The sequence below is a fragment of the Phycodurus eques genome, chromosome 4 (assembly GCF_024500275.1).
Source record: "Phycodurus eques isolate BA_2022a chromosome 4, UOR_Pequ_1.1, whole genome shotgun sequence".
NCBI classification, from domain to species: Eukaryota; Metazoa; Chordata; class Actinopteri; order Syngnathiformes; family Syngnathidae; genus Phycodurus; species Phycodurus eques.
The window spans coordinates 15,242,360-15,262,899 of record NC_084528.1 but is presented as its reverse complement, the minus strand read 5'-3'; the positions used below and the strand labels follow the sequence as shown (position 1 = coordinate 15,262,899).

The following is a 20,540-nucleotide window of genomic DNA, read 5'->3' as shown; positions in this document are numbered from 1 at the left end:
TTCACAGTGTTTGAAGAATATGTCAGAGAGTATTGTTTATATTGTCTGTTTGTATGGGTTCATATAGCATTTGTGTACAAATATTCATTATTTTGAGCGATACATGGAGTCAAATGGAGTGTCAACAACTAAGCAAGCAACATTCACTCTTACTCCTTGATACTATGTTAGCACCTTAGCAACCTGTTATTTTGATCACGTGGGCTCTGCATGCCGTCCGGGCGCTGCTGGATATGTAAGAGTGGTAAAATCTGAGATTTTAAATCCATTCCGATCTAATCCAACACTCGTTTTTTGTGCTGACATCGGACCGATTTCCGATCTCAAAAATCGGATCGGGACATGAATATACCCTAATATACATACTATGAAACACTATGTGCACTACATCCTCAGGCCCTCATAACGTAAAACAGACCAAGAATGCACACTTACATTAGCCACAATCTTGACCTCCTTGTACTGCATCTCGTAGAAGATGTCTGCGTTTCCCAAAGCGTCCAGCAGGGGGGGGCCCGTCTTCAACTCCTCCTCCAGAAAGCCGACAAACTCCTGCAGCTTCTGACTGCCATCCTCAAAGTCTTTAGCAAACTTGTTCCCTCCCGCCTTGTCTGATAAAATGGTAAATGGTAAATGGATTGCACTTAATCTACATCATCACAGTGCCCAAAGTGCTTTATAAAGCCTCACATTCACCCATTCACACACACATTCATACACCAATGGGCGGCTGCTGCCATGCAAGGCGCTGCCAGGCCCACTGGGAGCAAATTAGGGTTCAGTGTCTTGCCCAAGGACACTTTACATACAGACAGTCGGTCACTGGACGACCCGCTCTACCAACTGAGCGACAACCGACCAATAGCCATTTAAGACATGACATTTAAGCGATTGAAATTGATTAGATGGAGTTTGTCAGTAGGTGTGAATGTGAGTGGAAATGGTTGTAGTTTATGTGTGCCCTGCAATTTGCTGGCAACCAGTTGAGGGTGTACCCTGCCTATTGCCAAAAGTCAGGATAGGCGCCAGGGCACCAGCAACCCTTGTGAGCATACGCGGTTCAGAGAAGGGATGGATGGATTCTAACCTTTCAGCCTCTTGTGAGCCTCAGCACTGCAAATGTCCAGCCTGAGAGCTGCAAGCTGCTTCTCCCTGAAGTCCTCTTCTGTGACTGCTTGCTTGTATCCTGACAGCTGCTCTATAAGTGAGTTGGGCTAAAAGACACAGCAACAGAGAACCAAAACTTTTGGATCTAAGGACAGTAAAGAATGCATAAACATTTGTATGAGACTTACTGCAAACTCTTCAACAATCTTGGACTTGGTTGCAGCTTTTGTCTTGGCTGGAGCTAAAAATTCAGAATTAAGATTCTGATTTATGCTTGATGTAAAACATTACAGTGGAACCTCTAATGTCATATCCGCATCAGGTCGTACAATTCAGAATTTGGCCATGAAGTTTAGGAAGGATGTGCCTTTAAAGCAAGGGTGTCAAACTCAAATTCACGGTGGGCCAAAATTAAAAATTGGGACAACGTCGCGGGGCAAACTCAGTATTTAATTAAGAATCATGGCGATGTGCATGTTTCCCTTTTCTGCAGAAATGTAGCGTTAAAGTTTATCATTGACAACAAACTTTCATTTTGCCTAAACACTTAATCTGGAATAAACAAACTTAAATATTATAAACATTTATAAATATTATTAAAGATATCAGTGGTATTTGTCTGTTGTTTTGTATTTAAATAGATAACATGAATTGTTCTATCTTCAACTACCTTTCTTTAGTATGTACAGTGGGTACGGAAAGTTTTCAGACCCCCTTAAATGTTTCACTCTTTATTTTATTGCAGCCATTTGTTAAAATCATTTAAGTTCATTTTTTACTCCATGTACACACAGCACCCCATATTGACAGGAAAAAAATAATATTTGTTGAAATTTTTGCTGATTTATTTAAAAAGAAATCCCACAGCCATAAGTATTCAGACCCTAACTTGGGTGCTGTCCATTTCTTCTGATCATCCTTAAGATGGTTCTACACCTTAATTGGAGTCCAGCTGTGTTTGATTATACTGATTGGACTTGATTAGGAAAGCCACACCCCTGTCTATATAAGACCTTACAGCTCACAATGCATGTCAGAGCAAATGATAATCTTGAGGTCAAAGGAACTGCCTGAAGAGCTCAGAGACAGAATTGTGGCAAGGCACAGATCTGGCCAAGGTTACAAAAAAAATTCTGCTGCACTTAAGGTTTTTAAGAGCACAGTGGCCTCCATAATCCTGAAACGGAAGACGTTTGGGACGATCAGAACCCTTCCTAGAGCTGGCCGCCTGACCAAACAGCAATTGGGGAAGAAGATCCTTGGTGAGATAGGTAAAGAAGAACCCAAAGATCACTGTGGCTGAGCTCCAGAGGTGCAGTCGGGAGATGGGTGAAAGTTCTAGAAAGTCAACCATCACTGCAGCCCTCCACCAGTCGGGGCTTTATGGCAGAGTAGCTCTACGGAAGCCTCTTCTCAGTGCAAGACACATGAAAGCCCGTATGGAGTTTGCTATTTAAAAAAAAAAAAAAAAAAAAAAAAAAAAAAAAAAAACCTGAAGGACTTCAAGATGGTGATTAAAATAAGATTATCTGGTCTGATGAGACCAAGATATAAATTGTTGGCCTTAATTCTAAGTGGTATGTGTGGAGAAAACCAGGCACTGCTCATCACCAGTCCCAACAGTGAAGCATGGTGGTGGCAGAATCATGCTGTGGGTGTGTTCTTCAGCTGGAGGGACAGGGAACCGAAGAAAAGTTGAATGCGGCCAAGTACAGGTAAATCCTGGATGAAAACCTTCTCCAGAGTGCTCAGCACCTCAGACTGGGACGAAGGTTCACCTTCAAAAAAGACAATGACCCGAAGCACACAGCTAAAACACCGAAGGAGTGGCTTGAGAACAACTCCGCGACTTTTTTTGAATGGCCCAGAAAGAGCCCTGACTTAAACCCAATTGAGCATCTCTGGAGAGACCTGAAAATGGCTGTCCACCAACGTTCACCATCCAACCTGACAGAACTGGAGAGGATCTGCAAGGAGGAATGGCAAATAATCCCCAAATCCAGGTGTGAAAAAACTTGTTGCATCATTCTCAAAAAGACTCATGGTTGTATTAGCTCAAAAGGGTGGTTCTACTAAATACTGAGAAAGGGTCTGAATACTTATGGCTGTGTGATATTTCAGTTTTTCTTTTTTAATAAATCTGCAAAAATCTCAACAATCCTGTTTTTTTTTCTGTCAATATGGGGTGCTGTGTGTACATTACTGAAGAAAAAAATGAACTTAAATGATTTTAGCAAATGGCTGCAATATAAAAAAAGAGTGAAAAATTTAAGGGGGTCTGAATATTTTCCGTACCCACTGTAAAGCTTTTTTCAAAGGCCAACAACAAAACAACCAAAAACAAATAAGAATGTCTTTCAATAAAAATCCAAACCTCAAACTATTAACAGTCTCTGCCCAGGAGCTGATAAAGAGCATTAAAAAAACGTTAATTCAATTGTTATATTCTTTGTTACAGCCACGTTGCGCCGCACACGACAAACAGTTCTGTTTTTTACTTTAGTGAACAGGAAATATGCCTCCCACCTGTCTCGGAAGTTAATGGTTTTCTATCTTCGTTTTGGCCATTTTTGGGAAGAGGAAGTGTACATTTGCGATAGGAGACTGGTAGCATAGTTGGTAACGACTGCAACAGAAAGGGAAGGGGCGCTTGCCGGTCCAGACTGATGGCCAACTCACGAGCAAAGCATTCTGGGATTTGTAACATTAGTGGCCCGTGTGCTACATACTGGCGGGCCAGCTCTAATACACATTTAATATGGTCTTCCGGGGCAAATATAATTACATCGTGGGCCAAATTTGGCCCACAGGCCTGAGTTTTACTTCTATGCTCTTACGTCTTACAGAACCTTAGGGTTTGGAGTTTTAACCCCCTTCATGGATGATGTTAGACGAGACTAGCAAATCTCACAAGACATCAACCAGTTCAGCAAGCATTAAGACCTAACTTTTTTCATTGGCTGTTTTTTTGTTTTGTTTTGTTTTATCTTTTTCTTTTTGCAACACTTATTCCAAATGAAGGAGCGGCCTTAATGAGGGGTGTGAAAAGAAAAAGAGCCAGAGAATAGAATATTGAAGCAAGAAAAAGTTAACCCTTGCTTGCGAATTAGAGTGATGACTTGACAAGTTTAATTCACATTCCATGACCACGCCAGGAACTCAAAACACTCGTACCTCAAATCATCTTTCCCCGTTGAAATGAATGAAAATGCCATTAATCTGTTCCAGCCCTACAATAAACATCAACCAAAAAATTTGTAGCGCATTTTTTTTTTTTTAATTAGTAAAATATCACACTACAGGATTGTACTCTATAAGAACATATAGTAATAACTCGGGTTGGGAATCTCTGGCATGAGGCCGATCTGATCCATATCTAGATACACAGAAAGCAATTTGATTCAAAAACGGTATCTTTACTGGCGGAACGATTCGATACGATTTGATTCAGTATGGGAGCGATACGATTCTCGAGTCGTTGCAGAAACAAGGTCAGTTAACATTTGCACATGTGCTAATAGCAACCATTGTAGTGGTTCCAGGGAGAGGTTTAACCACTTGAAACATGGTTGCTAATAATATTGATAGGGAAATAGTGATAAAAATAAGAAGTGTGTGTTTGTGTGTGTGTGTGTGTGTGTGTGTGTGTGTGTGTGTGTGAGAGAAAGAGAGAGAGTGAGAGAAAGAGCGAGAGAGAAAAAAGTTCAGTTAAACTGCCGGCAAATGGTGGCTGTTGAACAATTTCTGCTACTACAGGAGAAGCAGGCAGCTGCATAAGAGCACACGAGAAATGGAAACACCCACTACAGGCAACAGAAAGAACGCAATCCTTCTGCGGCCGTGTTGACGAGACGTTTAGCTATTTAACAAGAGAAGCCATAATGCCACAGGACTCTCTCCAATTCAGTCCACACTATTGGTCGTCCGCTCCAGACACTGTTCCAGTCCCGCGACACTGCGCGTCTGAGAGACGAACTCTGAACGCTTTCCCCTCGTCGACTTAAATTTTTAGGTTTCACTTTTACCTTCATTTTTACTTTTTAGACTACTTGGAATTTTTGAGAGTGGAGTAGCCCCGCTTTTGAGGCTACTAGCCCCAGCTGCACTATCGTCGGACATTAACGAGGCTCTTTGGTTTATTTGGTCTGAGTTTTGGAGACGAAATCTGTGGGATAGCCAATGGACAAAACCAATGGACTCCTGCACCACTTGCACCCTTCTCCTTTAGAGGCTTTCCCTGCTAGAGGGACATGTCCGCAAACTAGAGCAGAATAGTTTGGTAACTGTAGACGTGGCGGGCACACCTAATAGTGTAGGTTGTAGCCGCCCTACTGGCCCTGTTAGCATTCGCCCCAAGCGGCAAGATAACCGCAGAGAGCCTGTTCAGACGCATAACAGATTAATTCCTTTAGCTAGTCCAATTCCTGCTTAGTCTACTTGCTCCAGCACATTCGTCATAGGTGACTCCCATCACTGGTAATATCAATCTTAAAAACCCAGCCATTGTAATGTGTATTGCTGGGGCCAGAGCACCAGACATATAAGTTAGCCTTAAAGAGCCAACCTGCATTAGGCCTAGACACCAGCTACTCAGATATAGAGCTAAATGTTGGCTCCAATCATACAAGGATGAGGCTATCACAGACTACAAAGAGGAATATAGCCAGGACTTGTAATCTCGCCAAAAAGATGTTTTGGCATCGAGTAATTGACTCCCCTTGCCTGGGAGAGGGCAATGATGAGAGGTTTAGCAGATTATTCTCACTTATTCAGTGGCTGGCTAGCTTCTGTAACAAACAGGGAATGCAAGATAATTGGCCTTCGTTATGAAGGACTCACGGCTTGATGAGAGCGGAAGGCGGCATCGCTTTTTCTAGAAACATGGATTACTGTTTGAGCTTTCCATGACAGTTTACACGAAAGCAAGCCGGGACACGGGTGATTAGAGAGTCTGTTAGAACGGGTGTGGAGTCGGTAAGGTTAAAGCTAACTAGAGGTATGCTGGACTCTAACAACGCACACAGAACAACATACTACACATTCTGATACACTACCCATAATGCATTGCAGACTCATGTTTTCTACTCAGGTAGTACTGTGTGATGACTTTGAGCACTCTTCATGAGTTTATTTTACCGATGACAAGTCGAGAAATAACTACCAGATTATTGCAGTATTACTCTCTCGCCACGCCCACAGCTACTTGAAATATAATACGGGTTATAGGCGATGCATTCTTATTAATATTGCGACGATGAATACTGTGGGGGCAAATCGCACCCATCAGTCCACTTTTAATGAAAATCGGTCTTATGAATATTAGATCACCTTCCTCAAAAGCTTTGCTAGTCAATGATCTTATCAGAGACCATAATTTTAATGGTCTTTGCGAGACTTGGTTAAAACCAAATTAATTCTTACCACTTAAATAGGTGTCTCCTCCAAGATTTGTGAGTTCACCTGGTGCGCGTTCTATTAAGAAGGGAGGCGGTGTTGCCCTCATCTCTGAATCCGTTTCCACACTAGTACAACCCCAAAATGGACTTTCAAACATTCAAGGCTATCATTATGCGACCCACAACACCCAGTGCCGTTCTATCTTGCAGTTATTTACCGCCCACCTGGCCCTTACTACTACTAGTACTGTATGTCAGACCATTACCTCATAAAATTTTAAGTCTTGGCCCACTGCCATTGTTCTGACTAGGGTTGGGAATCTCTGGCATGAGGCCGATTTGATACATATCTAGATAAACAACTAGCGATTCTATTCAAAAACAATATCTTTACCGGCGGAACGATTCAATTCGATTCAGTAATGGGAGCGATACAATTCTCGATTCGATGATGGTTAACTGCATTTGCCAATCATAAAAAACCTTGACTTGACTTAACCCAAGTCTAGAAAATGACATTTGTCAAACCCTATTTTTAAAAGGCCACTTAACCCTGATCATTGTTGCTTTATGGCACTATAAATATATATATTACACTTTTTAAAAAAACATCAACTTAATTATGTAAATAGACACAACAATTAATTTGAAGATTTTCTTTTCACAAACTGCACAAACAATATTTGAAGAGCCATGGGAGGTCTCGCCCACAGTGCCCTTCATGCTAGGACCACCACTGCACACTGACTTTTTGAAGTTTTAAGTCGTGATGACTAGCTTAGTACAACTGCCGATTGTTGTGTCAGCTTCGGGATACACCTGGCTGTGTGTCCTCTCTGTAGTTTCTTTGTTGGGTCGCACCGTACCAATTCGAACGTATAAGTGGACCGCAAGGACTCAAGAACCATTAGTTTGCTGAGTTCCAGCTCAAGGAAATTGCAGAGACGTACCTATCTTTGTCATATCGTCTGCATGTTTACAATCCGTGGCGCACATTTCGCCGCCGGCCCTGTTGTCTACGGCGGACTTGAGATAAGGTACGTAACGTGACATCGCATTTACAACTCCTGAGGGAACACTACTTTGCTATCGCTGTGACCACAAAAGTAGCTTCACAAGCTATTTGATGTTGAAATAATGACGCTACGGAGAAATGTAGTTAAACAAGTAGTGTCGCTAGTATCCACCACTGCTGTTTGGTTGTAAACAACGTTATGTCCACGGCGCACAGCGTGATAGCTCTTGTGCTTTTTTTAAGAGATAAAAACTGTAAAGCCTCAAGCAACCTTGCGATATCCAGTCCACAGCCCTACAACCGATGTATCGAAGGATTACTGACGGATTTTGTATCGATAACGGAGTCTGCTACCGATAGTCTTATCCCTCGCCTTAACAAACAGATATCCGGTAGCATCGGTTTATCTTCCCAACCCTATTTCTGACCACAACCAAAGATATAGCAGCCGTAATATTAGTTCAACTATTACTGAAATTGCTGAGCTATTACCCTCAGCAATTGCCTAATTTTCTTCTTATGTGGGTCATATTGATAATCTCACATATGATTTTAATGCGGCTCTGTGGAAAGGCTTCTTTATACTTTATACGCTGACGTCACTGCGGCAGTCCCGTGCGTAGTTTGCCTTTATACTCGAGCACAAACCACATGTGCAGTTTTGAAAATGTACTGCAGTTCACCTCCAAGTCGGGAGTGTCGCTACAGCTGGTATTGGCTAGGACACCACAGGGTGGAGTTTCCTCAGCATTTTTTGGCCATTTCCGGTAGCCGTTTTTACTTTCCTTTCAGTAACAAGGAACAAAGCAACAACAATGGCGACCGTGGAACAGTGTCTGCTAGAACAAATGGACCTAGATGACCAGATGATACGTTTAATTATGCTGCAAAATCGATCAAGAAGGCAGCTGTGTAGATGGTATGTAGAACCATAGTTTACTGAAAGACAAACAAGCTATCATTTCACCAAAACAATTTTTTCCAAAATAATTTGTCTTAATAAAAATAACCTTAAATACTTATTTGATACAGTAGCAATGCTAATCCAAATGCAACCTACTTCCTACAGCTCCTTTTCAGATGATCATTTCATGCAATTTTTGACAAAAAATTGGAGTTCATTAGAAATTAGATCAAGGACAACGTGCCTCAAGTCCAGTTGAATTCTTCGATCACTGAGACGAATTTGAGCATCATTGCGGATACCCTTGCGGCTATCCTCTATCATTTTGAGCAAGTATCCCTTGACAGACTCACAAAACTCGTTAGTGAGGCAAAACAAGACTACATGTTTGCTCAAACCTCTCCCTGGGAAACTCGTTAAAAGAGCTGTTTTTAAAATCTTAGGACCCTCAATCTCAGATATTATAAATTTTGTCACTCTCCAGCACTGTACCTGCAGCTTTCAAGACAGACGTTATTCGAGCCTTACTCAAAAGATCCAACCTCAACCCTGAGAGTCTTTGCAATTATAGGCCGGTGTCAAATCTCCCATTTATTCCAAAGATTCTTGAAAAAAATAGGACAACAGGTTAAATGTCAGAGGACAAAGATGTTAAAAAATTTCTTGGTAACCCGTTTACAAACCACAGCTGCAATTTCGAAGCGATTATATAGCAGATATACTGCAGTTAAATTGATAAATATGATTCAGAATGCATCTCGCGCCTTGCAGTCTTCGGCTCTATCCGGCGCTGTGACGTAACACTAGCCAAACACCCTGTTCATTCTACATTGTGTGCTATTGTATTGTATGTTTTTTGTCGTATGATTTAGCGATTTCACGATGGTTTATTGTTTGGCATTTGGGTGTACAAATGGTTAAGGAATCTGGCAAGAGTTTCTCTGGCTTTCCAAGTGAAAAAGTAAGACGTGACCAGTAGACTTTACATTGATCTGATCGGCCTGACCGGTATTGGCCGATATTTAGCAATTAATGCTTATCGGCTTTAATATCATAATTCGTCGATACGATCAATGACTTCATCCACAAAAGACATTTACTCCACGTCGCCATCGTGCACAGTATATTTGAATCCAAAAGCTAGTTTATTTTTAGCCTTGTCATGTGTCTTTTGATGTAGTACTGTAAATATCTGACGGCCAATAAAATTATTTAAAAAAAAAAAACTAAACGAAAAAGAAAAGACAAGTTTGCTCTTGCAGACTACTGCAAAAAAATCTTGTATTCCGACACCACCGCATCCCGTTTTTACGATCATTGGGTTTTATCTTGTCAACTTAAATGCGACCGGATACACTCGTTATCGTGGCGCCGACAACAAGAGTGGATCACGCCGACTGGATTATAAGAACAAAATGGGGAAAAAACGTGTGCTGGCGGTCGCCGGTGCTCAGGAGAGGACGTTCATTTAAGGCTTGCTTGAGGTGTTCCCGTACTTTTGATACGATACGGCTCGCAAGCAGGCAACAAAACGTTATGTAGCCTAGAAAGCTAATGCTAGCACTAACGGTTGTGCGTAAACATGCTGCCGTTCTGTCGAATCATGCTCTAAAGTTTCGGTGTGGGTTAAGTAATTTAATTACAATAAAGTAATTTAATTACAGTAAGTTAGCACCCATTATTTCTGTCATGTTGTAATGTTGGTTTGACATGACTGATTAAATACATGACCTGACTAGAGCAGTGATTTCCAACCTTTATGGAGCAAAGGAACATATTTTACAATTGAAAAATCTCATGGCACACCAACAAACAAAAATTTCTCAAAAAGTGGATGCATTAATTACTGTATGTACTTCCTGCCATCTAATAGAAGACCATTCATTTGTTCCGTCTGTCACGATGCCTTCACTGGAATAAATAGATGACTAAAGATACATTATTTATTGTAAATGTAATTTTTTTTAGCAATTAAGTACAAGTATATACAGTAAATGAACAGGTTATTTAAATAGACACATTGCTCAATCCTGTGATCAGATCGGTGATCGGTTATTGTTTTTTTTAAACTCGCTGATCGGCCACAAAAATCCTGATCGTGTAAAGCCTAGTGACCGGTGGATAGGGAAAGTCTATCAAAGTCTGGAAGAAACGTAGTCATCTATATGGGTACATAGCAAGCATTCCAAACTCTGTGCTGGTCACTTCGAACCAGCGTGTTTTGAGAAAGACTTAGCAGAAAGCATCGGATACACTGGTGTAGTTAGGCAGAGGCTGAAACCAGCTGCGGTGCCAACTATTTTTTCTACGGCCATCAGGACTTCAACCGCCAGCAAGAGAACTAAATCTCGCAGCCACCATGGTGCAGTGGCGAAGCGGCGCAGACGAGGTGAAGATTTAGGAAGGTTAGGAAGATAGGAATACTGCATACTATGTAAAAGCTTGTGCCGTGTCACTGAAACATATATGAATATATAATACGTATAGTCGTGCTAAAAAATATTGGCACCCCTGGGGTACCATCATTTCTAGCCATGACTGGATAAAAAGACATGCTTTTGACATACCGTCACATCGACCCAATGGCCACTCTCTTTTTCTGTTGTACAGCTGCTACTTGGCTGCTCTTCGTCGTCACTGTCAGGTTCCAACCTCCTGATCGGCTCAAACGTACGGTTTGACGATGCCAAGTGCTCCTGTAGGTCGAAATTCTCCTCCTCGTATTCCAACACGTCGCTCGCCATTGCGTACAGAGAGTAGCGCGCTGTGTTTGTCAATTGCAACGTCTCTTCCGGTAGCCCTTGCGGTGGATAGAGTAAACACACCCTGGTGTCTTGAGCTTTGGGTATGTTCGAGGAGTGCTCAATATGCGTGACAAAAACCTAATTTCTAGCTAAGCTATAGTTGACAACTTGCTGGAAGTGACGTGCATGTATTACATAACATATACACAATGCAAATATGAATTTTAACTGACCTCATAACATCTCTGTCCTCTGACCTTTAATGATTACATGGCCTCTAAGCAATCTGTTTGAAGTTCTTCATTCCGGATTTAGGGCAGACCACTCTTCTGAAACAGCCCTTGCAAAAGTGACGAATGATCTTTTATTAGCTATGGATTGCAACACCTAATCCATAATATTATTACTCGACCTCAGCGCTGCCTTTAATACCATTGATCACAATACACTACTTGATCGCCACAAAACGCGTATCGGTATTACAGGCCCAGGACTTTCATGGTTCAGATCTTATCTCTTGGATAGGAAGCACCGTGTAATTCATGGTAATGTGACCTCTGAGTATTATAATGTCACTTGCAGAGTCCCGCAGAGACCGGTACTCGGTCCTCTTTTGTTCTTTTTGTTGTTTGTTATATGCTGCCGCTTGGCGATATCATATGCAATTCTAAGATTAGCTTTCACTGTTATGCCGACAATACTCATCTTTACATGCCATTAAAATTGACTAACCCACGCGTTTGCTCTAATCTGGAGTTGTGTCTTGCTGAGATTAAACAATGGATGTCCTGTAACTTTTTGTTCCTTATCTCTGAGAAAAGTGAGCTGTTGGTTTTTGGCCCTGCTAAACATAGCCACTTGTTTAAGGACACCAGTCTGAGTTTTGACAAAAGCACCATTATCCAAAGTGAGTGAGCAAAAAATCTCAGCGTTACATTTGACTGAACTCTCTCCTTTCAAAAGAACATTAAGAATATTACCTTAAGAATATTACCAAAACAAAAGTCACTGATGGTGTAGTGATACACTCGCCTGACTTTGGTGCAGGCAGCGTGGGTTCAGTTCCCACTCAGTGACGGTGTGAATGTGAGTGCGAATGGTTGTCCGTGTCTATATGTGCACTGCGGCTGACTGGCGACCAGTTCAGGGCGTAGTCCGCCTTTCGCCCGAAGTCAGCTGGGATAGGCTCCAGCGTCCCGCGACCCTAACCAGGATAAGCGGTGTTGAAAACGGATGGATATTACCAAAACAGCGTTTTTTTCATCTTCGCAATATCACTAAGAGATGACCAATCCTATCTGCTAGTGAAGCAAAGATCATAGGCCACGCATTTGTTATGTCTCACCTCGAGTATTGTAAGGTGATGCTCTCTGGCCTTCCCATGCCTAGTATTAAAAACCTGCAGATAGTACGAAACACTGCAGCAACACTTTGGAAGAGGGCGAGAAAGTTCGATCATATTACCTCCATTTTGACCAACTTGCATTGGCTGCTGGTCCACTAGAGATGCGATTTTAAGGTCCTATTACTTATTCATAAAATCTCACCGACTTTGTTGTACCATATGTTCCGTCCCGAAACCTAGGTTGTCAAACCGCTGGTCATTTGGTAGGAGAAGTAGTCCACAGGGTCTCGAGCATTTTCTTTTTGGGCTCCAGTACTCTGGAATGCCATACCCACGGATATTAGAGCTGCTATGTCAGAATTTTTTTAAATTGCGACTTAAGACTTATTTCTACTCTTTGGCATTTATTTAAAGTACATATTGGTCTGTTTTACTGCCACTTTTCTTATCTCCTACCCCCTCGCCTGCTCGGAGAGAGGGCTAGGAGACATTGACGGAATATGAGGCTGTTGGCTGTTTGGGTTCTGCACCGACCAACTGACAAGATCTGAGGTGGACCAGAGTCATTGCCATGGAGGATTCTCCTCAGGTCGTGAGGGAGAACCACTGAAGGAATCTACCCTGTGGTGCCTTTTTCTCTTCTTATGCCATCTTAATGAATATTATACAACATCTTGCCATCATAACGAACATTGTGCAGCACTAGACTATGATAAATCTCGACACTCGTTCGACATACATTGCAGCCTGGTCTTCCTGGAAGGGGGGATACCCCCCATCTGTGGTCCCTTCTAAAGAATCCCCCAAAACCCCCCCCCCCACACCCACCCACCGCCCAAATGGGGTTTGGAGTTTTTCCTTGCCCCATTGGGGGTTTTAGATTAGGGGATGTTGTCAATCATTGCCAACAATGGTGCTGTGAAGCCCTTTGAGACTGCTTTGTGATTAAAGGCTAACAAATAAACTTGACTTGACACTCTGCTGGCACATGTTACTGCTGGCCAGTCGCCACGCTGAGGATGAGCTACATCTGTACCTCAAGGAGCCAGTCATCGACAGGTGGAAAGGGGACCCACTCCAGTGGTGGACGTGACAACTAACTCTGTTTTATGGACTTTATAAAACTTTAGGGAACTATTTATTTAAATTTGCAGTTAACTTTATAAGAGATGGTGCTGACCCTGTGAACTCCCTGCACTCTCTTTTTTGAACTTTCAACAAAAGTATTATTATTATTGTTATTATTATTATGTTGAACAACATTTAAATTCTACTGAAATTTTGGAAAATTTTATTTACAAAAGAAAACTTTAGGGAGCTATTTGTTAAAGTTTTCATTTAACTTTGTAAGACATGCTGCTGAGCCTTGGAGCTCCCTGCACTTTTTGTTCGAATTTTAAAACAAAGATGCAAATTTTCTAAGACTAAAAAAAGAAAAAAAATAACATGCTACGAATTTGAAAAGCTGTTTAATAAATGTGCATATAGGCATTTAAACGAAGTGTTGGAGTTTGTATTTTTTTTTAAATTTTGACACCAATATTTTCCTTTTTAGCGCAAAACCAATATCAGCTCCAATTATCCGTTATCGGCCTCCTTGACTACTAATAATTGGTATCGGACCTGAAAAAAACATAACGGTCTATCGCTATACTAGAGGGCAGATTTTTTTCTTGTACTCCCACTTCACAGAGGTTAATTTAATCATGGCAGCCAAAATAGCGATCTCAATAAAAATTTGGCTTCACACGATCAGGATTTTTGGGGCCGATCACCAAGTATAAAAAAAACATAACAGATCACCAATCCGATCATAAGATGGAGCAATGTGTCTAGTTACATGACTTGTTCATTTATTGGATATACTTGTGTGCTGTATACCGAGCATCTTCAAAAGTATTCTCTAGCATTTTAGACAAAAGTTAAAACATCAATGACCTCTAGGGGGCATTCAAGGATTGGCCACTGACTAAGTTTAGATCAAATCAACATTACAACATAACAGAAATAATGGGTGCCAATTTACTGTAATTAAATTACTCTATTGCAATTAAATTACTTGAACAAATACTGTTAATGACATGCGTACTCTAACTTTCTCACTGTCCATATATGGAGGAGAGTTGTCCAGAGTTTGCGTCCGTTAGGCTAGTTAAGGAACAGTTTTGATCAGTGATTGGCCAATAGTTAAGCACTGTGAGACATATGGCCAATGTACTACTATTGTATCTGGCAGTGGCTACATTTTGAGTCAAGTACACTAGGTGAAAAAAAATTATTGTGAGTGGCAATGTTTGTAAAAAAAAATACTACGGTAATGTGCGTGTTTCCTATAAAAGTGTTCTCATTTTCAACTTCATTTTAGTTTAGTTTGGTCTAAGCCAGCCACGAACCTATTATATCATTATGACACACCCTAAAATGCAAGCTGCACCAGTCAAGTTGCAAAACAGGCTACTTTTCAGGGCATGGGCATTTTAGGAAGTCTGCTAACAGGTTTGCAGATTCCCTGCGTATGTTTTCGGGTTTGATCATGTAATGTACACACCCATTGCGAGGAAATTAACGTCACACCTACCCCATCACATGACCTTCTGTTAAATTCTTATTCCACAAATGCAATGTTACGCAGAATACCAGGTTCTGATTTGTGGTGGCACATACAAAGTATTCTTGCAAGGAAAAAAAAACCTGCAGGTTTAAGAATTGCAGGGGCCCAATAAAATCTTCACACACTTACCAGCCACAGGTTGAGTCTCTTTTCCTTTTTCTTTCACTTTTTCTTTTTCCTTCTGCTTCTCTCTTTCCTTTTCCTTCTTGTTCAGATTGGCTTTCAACTGAGTGAGGAGCTCCTCAGGATACACGCTGCGTTCCTCCCAGATTGACAAGATCCTTTCCACCGACCTACGGACCTTCGCATCTCTGACAACACAACACGCACACGCACACCCACACACACACAAATAATTAGTTTCAATACCAGAGGACATTTCATCCATTTGGGGAGAGATTTACCTGTAGAAGAACATATGGACAAAAAGATGGTCACTCACTTGATAAGAAGGGCAGCATTCGGCAGAACCTCAGCAAAGGCGGACCGGAACACAATAGCATTCTTTCTTTTGCAGTTCTGTATGACGTCATTGGCAAGGTAGAAGAGATTCAAGCGATGATTGTTGTCAGCTGAAAGAGGAAACACAAACACACTGAAATATAGAGACAAATATAAAAGAACAATCCATGAATACCCAAATGGTAGAAATACTAGTCTTGTAAAAATGTTATAGGCCACATTAATATGGTGGCACAATGATCAACAATAAAGCACAAAGTGGCGTCCATGACTGACCAATGGTCAAGCAGAACAACGGACATGTACCGTCCTTGACAGTTTACTATACTGAAGGGGATTTTCAAATGAAAAGTCAGTGATTATAGCCTATGCATTAACTGTATTTGCTTCCATTAAGTTGCAATTCATGTCTGCACTTTGTAATACCATATTTATTCAGTTAGCCCTGGGTATAATTATTTTGGGTACATTTATTTTTTTATTATTATCTATCATTTATTCTGGCGGCACACGGTGGGCGACTGGTTAGAGCGTCAGCCTCACAGTTCTGAGGTGCGGGGTTCAATCCCCGTCCCCGCCTGTGTGGAGTTTGCATGTTCTCCCCGTGCGTGCGTGGGTTTTCTCCGGGCACGCCGGTTTCCTCCCACATTCATGGTAGGTTAATTGAAGACTCTAAATTGCCCTTAGGTGTGAATGTGAGTGTGAATGGTTGTTTGTTTATGTGTGACCTGCGATTGGTTGGCAACCAGCTCAAGGTGTACCCCGCCTCCGGCCCGAAGATAGCTGGAATAGGCTCCGGCACGCCCGCAACCCTTGTGAGGATAAGCGGCTCAGAAAATGGATGGATGGATCATTTATTCTTATTTATAGAATTAATCACAATCAACACTGTTACATATTGTTTGTTGAAAAGTAGTGCAATAAAAATAAATATTTTTCTCCAACATGAGGAATAGTCGTGCTTAATAATTGTGATTACAATATTGATCAAAATAATCGTGATTATTATTTTGGCCAAAATCGTTCAGTCCTACTATTTAGCTACAACAAGAGAAGAAACAGTATGAATATATCTACTTTTCCTTTTGGCTTGTCCCGTTAGGCTTACATGGAAAAGGAAGACACGCTATGGCGACCCCTATCTCCTGCATCCTCCTCTCTAACACCAACTGCCCTCATGTCTTCCCTCACAACCTCCATCAACATTCTCTTTGGTCTTCCTCGAGCTCTCTTGCCTGGCAGTTCCATCCTCAGCACCCTTCTACCAATATAGTCACTCTCTCTTTTCTGGGCGTGTCCGAATCATCAAAGTCTGCTCTCTCTGTCTCCAAAACATCTAACCTTGGCTGTCCCTCTGATGAGCCATTTCTAATGTTATCCAACCTGGTCACTCCAAGAGCAAACCTCAACATCTTCATTTCCGCCACCTCCAGCTCTGCTTAATGTTTTCTCTTCGGTGCCACTGTCTCTAATACATACATCATGGCTGGCCTATCCACTGTCTTATAAACTTTTCCCTTCATCCTAACAGAGACTCTTCTGTCACATAACACACCTGACATCTTCCTCCACCCGTTTCAAACTGCTTGGACCCGTTTCTTCACTTCCTTACCACACTCACCATTGCTCTGGACTGTTGACCCCCCCAAGTATTTAAAGTCCTCCCCCCTTGCTATCTCCTCCCTGTAGCCTCACTCTCTCCCCTCCACCCCTCTCATGTATGCACATAGATTATGTCTTACTTCGGCTAATCTTCATACCTTTCCTTTCCAGTGCATGCCTCCATCTTTCTAACTGTTCTTCCACATGCTCCCTGCTTTCACTGCAGATAACAATGTCATCTGCAAAGATCATGGTCCGCGGGGATTCCAGTCTAACCTTATCTGTGAGCCTATCCATCACCACACCAAACAGGATGGGGCTCAGGGCTGATTCCTGATGCAGTCCCACCTCCACCTTAAATTCCTCTGTCACACCTACAGCACACCTCACCACTGTTCTGCTGCCCTCGTACATGTCCTGTATTATTCTAATATACAGTGGGTACGGAAAGTTTTCAGACCCCCTTAAATTTTTCACTCTTTGTTATATTGTAACCATTTGTTAAAATGATTTAAGTTATTTTTCCTCAATATACACATCATCCCATATTGACAGAAAAAAAACATAATTCTTGACATTTTTCCTGATTTATTAAAAAAGAAAAACTGAAATATGACACAGCCGTAAGTATTCAGACCCTTTGCTGTGACACTCATATTTAACTCGGATGCTGTCCATTTCTTCTGATCATCCTTGAGAAGGTTCTACACCTTCATTGGAGTCCAGCTGTGTTTGATTATACTGATTGGACTTGATTAGGAAAGCCACACCCTTGTCTATATAAGACCTTACAGCTCACAGTGCATGTCAGAGCAAATGAGAATCATGAGGTCAAAGGAACTGCTTGAAGAGCTCAGAGACAGAATTGTGGCAAGGCACAGACCTGGCCAACGTTACAAAAACATTCTGCTGCATTTAAGCTTAAGAGCACAGTGGCCTCCATATTCCTGAAATGCAAGACGTTTGGGACGATCAGAACCCTTCCTGGAGCTGGCCGTTCGGCCAAACTGAGCAATTGGGGGGGGAAGAGCCTTGGTGAGAGAGGTAAAGAACCACCAAAAGATCACAGTGGCTGAGCTCCAGAGATGCAGTTGGGAGATGGGAGAAAGTTCTAGAGGGTCAACCATCACTGCAGCCCTCCACCAGTCGGGACTTTATGGCAGAGTGGCCCGACGCAAGGCTTTCTTCAGTGCAAGACATGTGAAAGCCTGCATGAGTTTGCTTTTATATAAAAAAAAAAAAAAAAAAAAAAAACCCTGAAGGACTCCAAGATGGTGAAAAATAAGATTCTCTGGTCTGATGAGACCAAGATAGAAATTGTTGACCTTAATTCTAAGTGGCACGTGTGGAGAAAACCAGACACTGCTCATCACCTGTCTAATACAGTCCCAACAGTGAAGCATGTGGTGGGAGTATCATGCTGTGGGGGTGTTTTTCCGCTGCAGGGACAGTGAGACTTCTTCAATTGCAACCAAAGATGAATGTGGCCATGTACAGGGATATCCTGGACGAAAACCGTCTCCAGAGTGCTCAGAACCTCAGACTAGGCGGAAGGTTCACCTTCAAAAAAGACAATGACCCTAAGCACACAGCTAAAATACTGAAGGAGTGGCTTCAGAACAACTCCGTGACTGTTTTTGAATGGCCCAGCCAGAGACCTGACTTAAACCCAATTGAGCATCTCAGGAGAGACCTGAAAATGGCTGTCCACCAGCGTTCACCATCCAACCTGACAGAACTGGAGAGCATCTGCAAGGAGGAATGGCAAATAATCCCCAAATCCAGGTGTGAAAAAACTTGTTGCATCATTCTCAAAAAGACTCATGGTTGTATTAGCTCAAAAGGGTGGTTCTACTAAATACTGAGAAAGGGTCTGAATACTTATGGCTGTGTGATATTTCAGTTTTTCTTTTTTAATAAATCTGCAAAAATCTCAACAATCCTGTTTTTTTTTTCTGTCAATATGGGGTGCTGTGTGTACATTACTGAAGAAAAAAAATAACTTAAATGATTTTAGCAAATGGCTGCAATATAAAAAAAGAGTGAAAAATTTAAGGGGGTCTGAATATTTTCCGTGCCCACTATAAATCTTTTTTCAAAGGCCAACAACAAAACAACCAAAAACAAATAAGAATGTCCTTCAATAAAAATCCAAACCTCAAACTATTAACAGTCCCTGCCTCGGAGCTGATAAAGGGCATTCAAAAAAACGTGAATTCAATTGTTATATTCTTTGTTACAGCCACGTTGCTCCGCACACGACAAACAGGTCTGTTTTTTTCTTTAGTGAACAGATAATATGCCTCCCACCTGTCTTGGAAGTTAACTGTTTTCTATCTTTGTTTTGGCCATTTTGGGAAAGAGGAAGTGTACATTTGCGATAGGAGACTGGTAGCATAGTTGGTAATGATAGCAACATAAAACAAAAAATTTCAACAATTTTTCAGCCAATATGGGTTGCTGTGTGTACATTACTGTGGAAAAAAAATACTTAAATGATTCTAGCAAATGGCTTCACTATAACAAAGAGTGAAAGGTTTAAGGGGGGTCTGAATACTTTCCGTACCCACTGTACTTCTCTGCCACTCCAGACTTCCGCATGCAGTACCACAGTTCCTCTCTGGGTACTCTGTCATAGGCTTTCTCTAGATCTACAAAGACGCAATGCAGCTCCTTCTCTTTTCCATCAACATCCTCAATGCAAATAATGCATCTGTGGTAATCTTTCTAGGCATGAAACCATACTGTTGCTCGCAAATACTCACTTCTGTCCTGAGTCTAGCCTCCACTACTCTTTCCCATAACTTCATTGTGTGGCTCATCAACTTTATTGCTCTCTAGTTCCCACAGCACTGCATATCACCATTGTTGTTGAAAATGGGCACCAGCACACTTTTCCTCCATTCCTCAGGCATCTTCTCACCCACTAGACTTCTGTTGAACAAGCTGATTAAAAACTCCACAACATCTACTCGATGCTTCCATACCTCTACAGGAATGTCATCAGAACCAACTGCCTTTCCATTTTCCATCCTCTTTAATGTGTTTCTAACTTCTCCCTAACTAATCATTGCCACTTCCTGGTCCACCACACTTGCCTCTTCTACTCTTCCTTCTCTCTCATTTATCAACTCAAAGTATTCTTTCCATCTGTCCAGCACACTACTGGCACAAGTCAACACATTTCCATCCCTAGCGTTAATCACCCTAATCTGCTGCATCATGCTTCCCATCTCTATCCCTCTGTCTGGCCAATCTGTATTGATCCTTTTCTCCTTCTTTAGTGTCTGACCTGTCATTATATGACTCTTGTTTGGCCTTTGCCACCTCTACCTTTGCCCTGTGTCGCATCTC

At 41.7% G+C, this 20,540-nt stretch overlaps 1 protein-coding gene across 1 annotated transcript in view; it reads right to left on the bottom strand.

The window, feature by feature from the left end:
• Positions 1-20,540, bottom strand: part of rprd2b (regulation of nuclear pre-mRNA domain containing 2b) — a 45,616-nt gene that overhangs the window by 12,951 nt on the left and 12,125 nt on the right. Inside the window, exons 2-6 of the mRNA XM_061674204.1 lie at positions 15,565-15,694; positions 15,252-15,433; positions 1,296-1,348; positions 1,088-1,214; positions 436-611 (exon numbers count right to left, since the gene is read on the bottom strand). Of these exons, the coding sequence (XP_061530188.1) occupies positions 436-611; positions 1,088-1,214; positions 1,296-1,348; positions 15,252-15,433; positions 15,565-15,694 (668 nt within the window). The remainder of the gene's footprint in view (positions 1-435; positions 612-1,087; positions 1,215-1,295; positions 1,349-15,251; positions 15,434-15,564; positions 15,695-20,540) is intronic.